The sequence below is a fragment of the Polypterus senegalus genome, chromosome 16 (genome assembly GCF_016835505.1).
Source record: "Polypterus senegalus isolate Bchr_013 chromosome 16, ASM1683550v1, whole genome shotgun sequence".
Classification (NCBI taxonomy): Eukaryota; Metazoa; Chordata; class Cladistia; order Polypteriformes; family Polypteridae; genus Polypterus; species Polypterus senegalus.
In genome coordinates this window covers 100,010,166-100,022,232 of record NC_053169.1, presented here as the reverse complement: position 1 = coordinate 100,022,232, position 12,067 = coordinate 100,010,166, and the positions used below count along the sequence as shown (strand labels likewise).

Here is a 12,067-nt window from a genome sequence, read left to right as displayed (position 1 = left end):
GGTTGTGAATGTGATATTATTTTTGATTTTTCATCCTTTACTAGCCCTCTATGGACCTCCATCAGAAGGCGAACAATTTATGAATGTCTATCTAGACTTTAAATATTTTACATTGAAGCACATATTTGAAACATTTGATACAAGTGTTCTTGGTTATTATGTTCTTCTACCTCATGTCGGAAATTTTATCAACACCCCGAATTAGGGCGACTTACGCTAATTCAGACTGTTTTTTACCTTTCTTGTTGAAAGTGCATGGCACCAAAAAAGAATTGTGGGTGTAGGGTATGGATGACCACTTCTAGCAGATTATTGAATATTTAGCACTTAATGCCATCCATCCATTTTCCAACCCCTTGAATCCGAACACAGGAGTCACGGGGGTCTGCTGGAGCCAATCCCAGCCAACACAGGGCACAAGGCAGGAACCAATCCTGGGCAGGGCGCCAGCCCACCGCAGAGCACTTAATACAGTAGTGGAAAAAAAATCTTTGATTTGATGTGCTGTGATGTGATCTCATGCTGTTTAGGACCACTGCAAGCTTACTGTGCCATTGCCCACCAAAGGTTCTGTGCATGTCAATGGGGCGAAATTAGTAGCGTGTAATCAGTTAGGACATTCGAACAATCTGGATGAGGACAGGCCACTCAGCCCAACAAAGCTCACCAGTCTTACCCACTTAATTCTTCAAAAATAACAGCAAGTAGAGTTTTGAGTGTCCCACTCAAGTCCTACTGCCCACCACAGTTCTATGTCACTTATTCCAAGCATCTGTGGTTCTCTGTATAAGGAAAGAACTTCCTAATGTTTCTGTGAAATTTCCCCTTAACAAGTTTCCAGCTGTGTCCCCGTGTTCTTGATGATCTCAATTTAAAGTCACCGTCTCAATCCACTGCACTAATTCCCTTCATAACTTTAGACACTTCAGTCAGGTCTCTTCTTCATCTCCTTTAAAGGCTCAGCTCTTTTCATCTTTTCTCATAACTCATCCCCTGTAGCCCTGGAATCAGCCTGGTTGCTCTTCTCTGGACTTTTTCTTGTGCTGCTGTGTCTTTATGGAGACCAAAACTGCACCCAGGACTCCAGATGAGGCCTCACCAGTGTGTTACAAAGCCTGAGCAGAACCTCCTTGCACTTGTACTCCACACGTCAAGGCGCTATATAACCTTACATTCTGAACACTGTCTGGCAGTTGATTGTGTTGAGTGCACAACAACTTCTCATAAGGTGGACTTTCAATTTTCAGACCTCCCATTGTGTATTTATACTTCACTTTTTAATTTCTCGTACACGAAGTATAGGGAAAGTTTTGTAATCATCCAAAAATTCAACCTTGGGATTTTGATGAATGTCGATGTTTTAGACCTCCCTAAGTCCTAAATAGGGGTGGTACAGTGGCACAGTGGGTTGCGCTGCCTTGCAGTTAGGAAACCTTGGTTTGCTTCCCGGGTCCTCCCTGCGTGGACTTTGCATGTTCTCCTCGTGTCTGCGCGGGTTTCCTTCCACAGTCCAAAGACACGCAGGTTAGGTGCATTGGCGATCCTAAATTGTCCCTAGTGTGTGTGTGTGTGTGTGCCCTGCTGTGGGCTGGCACCCTGACCGGGGTTTGTTTCCTGCCTTGCACCCTGTGCTGGCTGGGATCGGCTCCAGCAGACCCCGTGAGCCTGTTGTTAGGATATAGCAGGTTGGATAATGGATGGATGGATGTCTTTGTGTCTGTGTGTGTAAACACGATAGCCTGAGTACACTTTCATTTAGGTCACCCAAATATTACATACAAGCATTACGTACAAAACATAGATTTCTGTCAACTTTTGGGCTATTTCCGATAACCGGAAGTGGTACTTTATCTTTAATTCATGCAGCTGCAATTTATTCAACTTTATTTTTATAATAATTGTTTATATATTATTAATTTGATTTGATTTGTTGTTGATGGCTCTTTAATGTACAGAATATAAAAATCTAATCATCGTCTTGCGGTTTACTCCTCAAATGTCCATCCCCATATCTGAAAGTCGAGGGGAGGCCACTCTTAATTTTTCATTTCCTATGTGTCATTACTTTACTCATACTGATGTTAAATTTCATTGGCCACAAATCTACCCAAGCCTGTCTGCTGTCCAAGTGCTTCTGTGATGTTTCAATGAATTCTCAATTATCTGCCAATCCTTCTCTCTTGGCATCATCTGCAAACTTAACCAGCTTGTTCTTTATATTTCTATCCAAAATATTTATATCCATCCATTGTCCAACCCGCTATATCCAAACTACAGAGTCATGGGGGTCTGCTGGAGCCAATCCCAGCCAACTTAACATGTACACCCACCCTGACAAATTCATTCATTCATTTTACACCACTTATGTAGGACCTGGTCGTCCCACATAATCTCAATCTCAATAGTGAGGCTCTTACAATCTTTCCCCAGTAATACTTGACAACTCATACTGTGGGATCGCAAGGCGTCTCTGGCCTAACTGGGACATGTAATCCTCCGTGGGGTCTTCTCCCATGGTTGTGCCTATAAAACCTCCACAGATGCCCAGACCACCTCAGCTGGCTCCTCTTGATGCTGAGGGTCAGCGGCTCCATTCCTAGCCTTTCATAAATTTCGGTGATCCTCACCCTATCACTGTGGGAGAACCCAGCCACCCTGTGGAGAAAGCTCATTTTGGCTGCTCGTCCTTTCCATCATTACTCAAAGCACATGATCATAGGTGAGGAGATATACACAAAGGGATGCAGTTTGTGCTGCCTAGTTCCCTGATATGGACAATGAGGGGCAAAATAATAATAATAATAATAATAATAATAATAATAATACATTGTTCTTTATATAGCACCTTTCCCATGCGCAGCGTCCACCTTCCCCAGATCCCCAAATGGATTTCGACCGGCACTCTCTGGGGCTGTGACTCTGTGCCTACCAATGACCACCACCTTCCCCAGCTGGAATGGGTGGATTGAGAGGCTCATTGGCTCCACGTTCAGCAGTGGTGGTCACACAAGACACTGAACAGCTGACAGGCGTCTGTTGTTCGTGTCCACAGCTGTTCCCATTTTTTTTATTTATTTGTTATTTCATCAGTAACCCTGGAAATTGTAGTCTGAGAGCGAGTGTTTTTTTCTCTTCTTTTCTCTATCAGTATATTTTTAGTTCACTTAACTATTTATTCAAGAGCACCGATCAGCTCCTGTTTTAAGTTGAATGGGGTATATTTCCTGGAAAATTGAAAATAAATCATATCTTTCCCAAACAATGTTGCTCTCTTCTGTCAAGGCAGTATGGTTTTATCGGAAGCAGCAATTTTGCAGGAGACGTTCTCATTACCGAAGTGAATAGGCCTATTATTTAAAGCACATAGCTCCGTTATTACTGCGTGCCGGGTGGCTTTGAGATGAATTTGCGCTTGGCGAGATGCATTGTTCTTGTTCATTCACGTGAACCAGGGGGTTACGTCAACATTTTCAGATTTACCCTTCACTATGGTACAGCATGTGCACAATTGTACATAATTACTGTAAGTATGGCAAAAATATACATTTAAATATTGATAATATAACCCAACATAAGGAGCTTAAGCTTGCATAATCGAATTGACTGCCACAAAATGCCAGAATACGGTGTGAGGCTGCAGGCAACACTGGGCAGGGTGACAGTCCACCGCAAGATCTATTTGATGAAGTGACTCTTAGTTTAAATTCTTTCTGCCATCTAATTGTTTTCTTACTTATTATATATTTGCAATAATGATCATAAAAATGGATGACAAGAGCAAGGCAACTTCCCTATCACCCTGATTAGTGGGATCAGAAAATGGAGGGATGGATATTTTAGTCAATTCTTCATTTTATCTAACACTCTTCTCACAGACACATCACACTCGGGTCAGATCCTGGCCTGCTACAGGCTAAGTAAACTGAGGTTGGGTATGCCGTGGAATTAGGAAAGTGAATAGAGCCGACAGCCCTCTTGCCAAAATGTACCCTATCGGAGTCTTGGGCAGCGTAGTCCATACATGGCGTTGGTCACCGAATATGCCAAAGGTGTGGGCACTTCCTTCTTATCAGGACGCCTCAAGCCAGAAGCCCTCAGCCGTGCCAAGAACCATCGTATCAAATGATAGAACTGCAGTCGTCACAAACACCTCCAAAGAACTACAAGACGATTGCACTGATCCGATGGCTTCTCTTTGGCGGTATTTGTACGTGTGGTTATACTGCCGTGTAAAGTAGATACGAAAACTGCATTTTACAGCAAGTTAAATATTTCCTTTACTTTGTACCGCGTTTCCCTTCTCTTAATATGTCTGCCATCATGGTTACTAAAAGAGGAGTATTTACACAGGCTCAAAATATGAAAGAACACATTCACCGGAAGTGTGCGCCCCCCGCTGGACACAGCGGCCACATAGGAAAACGTGGGGTCACATCAGTCTGAGAAGCCTTTTATATTTGATTAAATTAGATTAAATAAATGTTATTAATCCCATGGGGGAAATTCAGATGCATACAGCAATAGAATCATAAAAAACAAAAATATGGACTTAGAGGACAAATAAAACAGCCGATCAATCAATCGATCGATGAATAAATAAATAAAAATGAACTTAATGAGTACATCGGGTAGAAGAATTGAATTCCTTGATGACAGTTTGCAGAAAAGACCCCCAGAGACGCTTCTTAGCACATCACAGTGGAATGAGGCCGTGGCTAAAAGTGCTCTGAGAGAGAGCGCCTCCTGAAGGGGATGGAGTGGACTTTTCATGATGGCATCCAATTCTGCCGTCATCCTCTTTTCCACAACAGTTTCCAGTGTGTCCAGGGTTGGCTTTCCTGATAAGTTAGTTCAGCTGTTGCGTTTCTTTTGAATTTGTGTCGCTTCCCCATGAGACCGCAGCACAGAACTTCACATTGGCTACTATGGACTGGTAGAACACTTCCAGCAGCTTGCTGCACACATCAGAAGATTTTAGGGTTAGAGGTTAAGAGGTTAAGATTTAGGGTAGAGGTCCGTACACACTTACAGTATATGGACCGTTTATAAAGTGAGCTTGAATAGGCAAACCTAAAATCGGATTTAATGGGTCACTATTAGCTAAAGTCTGAATGTAGTCTTGTCCCGTTCGACAATTTACAGATCCAAATGCATATTGTATGAACTTTTCAAATATATTTTATGAGCAAAATTTTTCTTCAGAATTGCTCCACTTTATAACACACTGGTGAGGCCTCATCTGGAGTCCTGTGTGCAGTTTTGGTTCCCAGGCTGCAAAAAGGACGTAGGCGGAAGTAGACAAAGTCCATAGAAGAACAACTCAGCTGATGAAGGGACTGCATGGGATGAGTTGTAAGATCAAAAAACTGAGAGTCCACCTCATGAGAAGGATTTAGGAGTCACAGTGGACTCAACAATATCAACTGTCAGACAGTCTTCAGAAGCCATTAAGAAGCCTAACAGAACGTCAGGTTATATAGCGCCTTGATGTGTGGAGTACAAGTCACAGGAGGTTCTGCTGAAACCTTATAACACACTGGTGGAATCCTGTGGTCTCCAGGCTAGAAAAAGGACATAGCAGCACTAGAAAAAGTCCAGAGAAGAGCAGCAGGGCTGATTCTGGATTACAGGGGATGAGTGATGAGGAAAGATGAACGAGCTGAGCTTTTAAAGTTTGTGAAAAATGAAATTAAGAGGAGACCTGACTGGAGTGTTTGAAATGATGAAGGGGATTAGTCCAGTGGATTGAGATGGTGACATTAAAATGAGTTTATCAGGAACACGGGGACACCGTTGGAAACTTGTTAAGGTTAGGAAGTTTTTCTTCACACAGAGGATCACAGACACATGGAGTAAGTGGCCAAGTAGGGTGGTGGACAGTAGGACTTTAGGGATCTTCAAAACTCAACTTCACATTATTTTGGAGGAATTAAGCAGACAGGACTGGCGAGCTTCGTTGGGCTGAATGGCCTGTTCTCATCTGGATTGTTGGGGTTAAATTTCATACAGACAGTTTTAGTAACTCAAAAAGTACATCTATTCCTCATTTATGTTTTGTAACAAGACCTTAACAAAAGCTTCTTTGGGTCTTCATAACAATTGTAGAGCATCAGTAGATGGGTTATCCATCTCTGTGCAGGGTGGGGTATTGACATGCTGGTAAAACGAATTGTTAATATGGATTCCCAGGTCTTGTAGTAAATATGTCACATCGAGAGTCTCTGTTGAGCCTCTTCAGACCATCCAAAGTGAGGTTTTGTAAGTGGGGCACATTGCGGAGATGAAGAAACAATTGACTGATCCTTTGTAAGTGTTATGAAGATCCAAAGAAGTGTTTATTGAGGCCTTGTTACATAAGAGTTAATGACTAATCGATACGTTTTGCTGTAGCTAAACTAAAGTGTTACCAAAGTTGTTCTTGTCACAGGGACCCACAAACACAAGGAATACATGACCTAGTAGGGTGGTAGACAGGAGGACTTTAGGGACCTTCAGAACTCGACTTGATGTTATTTTAGAAGAGTTACATGGATAGGACTGATGAGCTTTGCTGGACTCAATGGCCTGTTCTCCTGGAGCCCTAAGTAGGTGGAGTTGACTCCAATGAGTGGCCCAAGTAGGTGGAGTTGACTCCAATGGGTGGTCCAAGCAGGTGGAGTCTAGCTGTAGACCCCCAGAGCTCTGCCCTTTTGCACTGTGGTATACATCATGGTTGTGGGAGGGCTATCTTACTCAAATAAGGCCAAGGTCACGCAGAGAACCACAGAGACATGGAATACATGACCAGGTAGGGTGGCAGACAGGAGGACTTTAGGGACCTTCAGAACTCGACTTGATGTTATTTTAGAAGAGTTACATGGATAGGACTGGTGGGCTTTGCTGGGCTGAATGGCCTCTTGTCCTGGAGCTCCAAGTAGGTGGAGTTAACTCCAATGGGTGGTCCAAGCAGGTGGAGTCTAGCTGTAGACCCCCAGAGCTCTGCCCTTTTGCACTGTGGTATACATCATAGTTGTGGGAGGGCTATCTTACTCAAATAAGGCCAAGGTCACGCAGAGAACCACAGAGACATGGAATACATGACCAGGTAGGGTGGCAGACAGGAGGACTTTAGGGACCTTCAGAACTCGACGATGTTATTTTAGAAGAGTTACATGGATAGGACTGGTGGGCTTTGCTGGACTCAATGGCCTGTTCTCCTGGAGCCCTAAGTAGGTGGAGTTGACTCCAATGAGTGGCCCAAGTAGGTGGAGTTGACTCCAATGGGTGGTCCAAGCAGGTGGAGTCTAGCTGTAGACCCCCAGAGCTCTGCCCTTTTGCACTGTGGTATACATCATAGTTGTGGGAGGGCTATCTTACTCAAATAAGGCCAAGGTCACGCAGAGAACCACAGAGACATGGAATACATGACCAGGTAGGGTGGCAGACAGGAGGACTTTAGGGACCTTCAGAACTCAAATTGATGTTATTTCAGAAGAGTTAAGTGGAACACAGCTGGAAACTTGGAAAGTTTAAATTTCACAGAAACATTAGGTAGTTTTTCTTCACACTGGGAACCATATGCACTTGGAATAAGAGACCAAGTAGTTTTTGTGGACAGTTGGACTTTAGGAACCTTCAAAACTCGACTTGATGTTATTTTTGAAGAAAATTAAGTGGACAGGACTGGCGAGCTTTGGTGGACTGAGTGGTCTCTTCTCGTCCAGATTGTTCCACTATCACATTAGGAATGGGGAGACAGTTCACTGAATGTCCCCCTCCCACAAATACCACCATAATACAAGAATCCAGCAAAAATATCAGAATGTGAAGCACATTCAAGTCTGGTGAACCAAAAATAGTCTTCTCTGGAGTTAAGCGATGACGTCCCCAACCCTGGGAATTAGTCAAGTCTCTTTTATTTACACTGTGAATTGACCTGTAAAACAAAAAAAATAAATAAATAAAACAAGACAACTTGTTACAGTCGCCACAAATATTATCCTTCCAAGCTGCAAAATAAATGAGACTCAATTTAATTATGAAGAAAAGCAATTAACTTCTTTCTTGTGTTACTGATCAGCTCTGGTGTTATTCCACTGAATGATTTAACTGCTAATAGAGCAGCTCTGGTAATTAAAAGTGTAAATTCATTAAAAAAAAGTAAATTAAGGAAGAGATACGAGGGGAAGCGAGCATGAGAAAGCATCTAGTTTCCAACTGAGAAATAAATAGTCTTCTTCATCGCCGAGCGTGAAGATGGACCCATTTCATTATTTTTTCCGTTAGGGTTTTAAGTCCCGACGTCTAACACGATGATTAGTTTCACAGTTTCTTAACCTGACACGCTGATTAATGGTATGGTGGGCTGGTCCTTAAACCTCACAGCTTCACTTCAGATTGTGAAGTAATAGTCCAAGCCTGGAGATCACCGGTGTGGAGCTGCCATCGTCTCTCCATATCCTTCTGAATTTCCGTAAGGACGCAAGGGTGGATCTACCATCAGGGCATTCTGGGTTCACGACTATAGGGGGTCCATGATGAGCACAGGCCTTTTCACCAAAGTGACCCTCTCCCGTCCATGAAACGATTGAGTCTCCACCCTTATTGAAAGCATGATCAGCTGTCAGGTAAGGGGCAAAGACACCCCTGGGGCCTGTGGGACGCTGCCAAAGCAGTTTGTACAAAGTACTGGATTAAGGGTCTCGATACTTCTAAGGAATGTGAGATTTCACACTTTGAGGCTACTGAGCGTTGATTCATGGGCAGACATTATCAAAGGTGACACAAAAGAGTCACAAAAAGGTTTGGGGCAGCCACCCATATACTGTAATTTTCCCTGGTTGCAAAAATGTTGAAGAAAGAGTACATGCAGTATGTGTACAGAATTGAGTCCAACACAGAACTGACTCGAGAGGGCAAAGATGGCGGTTTGAAGGGAGAGTAGCGGACGTAAGGTTGTGGGGCTGGAACCAGAAGTGACGTCATTGGGTGCAGGCGGAATTTCCCGTAATCGGTATACAGTGGAAAAAGAGAGAAGGAATCAGTACACTCCGCCACATCCTGGTCTGGCATGGAATTACCCGCATTCAGTCCCCTTCAGCTGCCCCCCAAGCTCACATGTGTGACAGGACACAGGGGTGGATCTACCATCAGGGCATTCTGGGTTCACGTCTAAGGGGTCTATGATGACAACAGGCCTTTTAATCAAAGTGACCTTCTCCCGTCGAAACGATTGAATCTCCACCCTTATTGAAAGCATGATCAGCTGTCTGCTAAGGGGCAAAGATACCCCCCTGGCCTGTGGGCACTGCCAAGGCAGTTTGTACAAAGTACTGGATTAAAGGTCTCAAGAGATTTCACGCTTTGATCTTTAGTAAATTTGCAAAACGTTTCTGAAAACAAATTGTCGCTTTTGGCTACTGAGTGTTGGTTAATGGGCACACGTGGCAGATTTATTTATTTCAAATTAAATTAATAACACAATAAAGAGTGCAGAAAATGAAGGGCTCCAAACACTTTCTGGGTCCACTGTAAATCATAAACACGAGGGGCTCACACAAGTGGAGCTACAAACTGAACCCCGGCTTCTTGCAGCTGCAGTGAACTGGTTAAAACTTGGGACTTCACCCCTTCAGGTTGTGGGTTCCAATCCCACTACTGACACCAAGTCGCTTCCCCTGCCTGCATTCCAAAACAAAACAAATGTAGCCTGCAACCTGACTCTCGATTGTTGTAAGTCGCCTTCGATAAAAGGTGTCACCCAAATGAATGTCATGTAAATGTGAGGCCACTTCATTAAAGTGATTTAGACTGGCATCTTTTACACATTTCGTAATTTGATGAATAATCCTCTTCTCTTTTACACCCAACAGTTACATCACGTCATTCAGCGTGATGAGTGGTGTGAGGCGCTTAGTGCCAATTGATTTAAATTAGTGCAGCTGTTAAAAAAACTAAACACGCTAATTAGCTTCCATTGATTGGGTAGTTAACCTCGTGAAAAACCTCGGGCAGCAAGGTGAAAATAAGATGCCGGGGGGGCAAGAAAGTGAAAAGGCACAAGTGCAGCAGGGTGAAATTCGAGGACGCTTTCGGGACGCTCATTTGCAGGCTGGCACTGGTAGTGACAGAAGCAGCTGGCCTGCTTTCTGCTATACTTAGTCGGACGGATCGGCCGTTGTCGGGGAAGAACGCACGTCTGTCATGCCAATCAGCCGCACGGGCCTCTGCTATTTGCTGCATCAGGCCAGATGTACTCTTTTCATTCATCCCTTTGATAAGAGGCTGTGTGCTCACAGCCGGCACATGCTGATTTATTTCCTAACAGCCGAGCGTGAATTTCCATTTTTTTTTAGCTGTCTAAAATGCTTGTGCCAGTTGGGCAAGGCGAGGCCTGGGAAAAAATAAATACCTTTACATCCTGGCAGAAAAATCCAACATGGGAAGCTTATGTTGTCTGCCGCGACTTGCTGAGGTCTGTAGTTTGGGATTAATGTGCATTGGAAGTTATCAGACTGTGCACGGGCAAACACGACAAGGCATTTGAGAACAACGCCGGACATCAGATAGCCGGAGGGAGGCTGGAATGGAGGGAGGGCTGCCCTTCTGATCGCAATGAAAAGGAAATAATCGAAATTCTAAAGATCTGACTGAATGAACAATATGCAGCATTTTTCAGGTAAGAATAATATTATTTGTATTTCAAAAATTGGGTTAATTTTAATTAGGTTGCCCTTTATTTATTTATTCAGGAATGACCTGGGCATGTCCTCACCCAGCAGTGATAGGCATTGGCACCAATTGGCCCTCATCTGGAGAAGCTGGTTAAGAGGTGAATGGACAGAGAGATGATGTGCTGTTAATATATTGTAGTCATTAGATTAAATGAGATTTGAAGGTCTTTAGATAGATAGATAGATAGATAGATAGATAGATAGATAGATAGATAGATAGATAGATAGATAGATAGATAGATAGATAGATAGAGTAGTTTACAGGATTAGATAGATAGATAGATAGATAGATAGATAGATAGATAGATAGATAGAAAAGCATTATGTATTTATCATAAATTATTATAAATTTATCTATCTATCTATCTATCTATCTATCTATCTATCTATCTATCTATCTATCTATCTATCTATCTATCTATCTATCTATCTATCTATCTATCAATTAATGCCTATCATACCACAGTGACTAATAAGGTTGAAAATTAAAAAGAGTGATCACCTTCTAACTTGACATTTCCAGTCCCAGTAAGGTGCTATACAAGCATATTACTGTTGGTATTAAAGACCCCCCAGTCTCGTTTCTTGACACTCTTCTGCTGAAATGTTTGTTTTCTAAAAGTCCTTAGTGTTGGTGTGTCAGAGGGAGGACGTGCAGCGTTGTTCATAATGGCAATCAGTTTCATCTTCATTCTCTGCTCTTCTATGACCTCCAGCAGGTCCAGTGATCATTCCCATAATTGAGTCCGCCCTTTTAATGAGCTTATTGATTTGGTGGGCCTCTCTTGAAGTGATGTGACCAGCCCAGTACACCACAGAATAGAAAACCCACTGACCATTAGAGAGCTGTAGAGGATGTGAAGGATGTCACTACAAACATTAAAGGAACAAAGTCTCCTTCTTATAGAGCTCCTCTGTGTTCCGAGTGCTGTCCAGCCTGTCATTAATGTGGACCCCCTAGTACTTGTAGAAGTGGACCACTTCTACGTTCACTCCAGGACTAATGACTGGACACAAAGGCTCTTTGGAGTGGTGCGAGCCAATAACCAGTTCCTTGGTTTTGTTGATGTTGAGTTGCAGACAATTCTCCACGTTCTTCCCCTGACTCCTCTCCATTGTCTCATCCCCCTCATCAATACACCCCCATAAGTGCGGAATCACCTGAGAATTTCTGCAATGACCTGACCTGCTGTTATATTTCTAGTCTGATGTGTACAGAGTGAAGAGAAGAGGATCCAGGCCTGGTCCTTGTGCTGCTCCAGTGTTGCTCACACAGTTGCTGCCAGACCGTTACTCCACTACCCAGGGCACCATGAGGCACATTCATGCATTTACCTCCTTGTTGTTTGTTTGTG

At 43.2% G+C, this 12,067-nt stretch overlaps 1 protein-coding gene across 3 annotated transcripts in view; it reads left to right on the top strand.

Moving 5' to 3' along the window:
• Positions 1-12,067, top strand: part of pak5 (p21 protein (Cdc42/Rac)-activated kinase 5) — a 151,594-nt gene that overhangs the window by 22,789 nt on the left and 116,738 nt on the right. Inside the window, exon 1 of one of the 3 annotated variants that reach the window (XM_039738557.1) lies at positions 10,291-10,657. The exons of the other annotated variants lie outside the window; for them this stretch is intronic. Within the exon in view, the coding sequence (XP_039594491.1) occupies positions 10,633-10,657 (25 nt within the window). The 5' untranslated portion in view covers positions 10,291-10,632. Of the gene's footprint in view, positions 1-10,290; positions 10,658-12,067 lie in introns of those variants that run through there. 3 annotated transcript variants of the gene reach the window in all.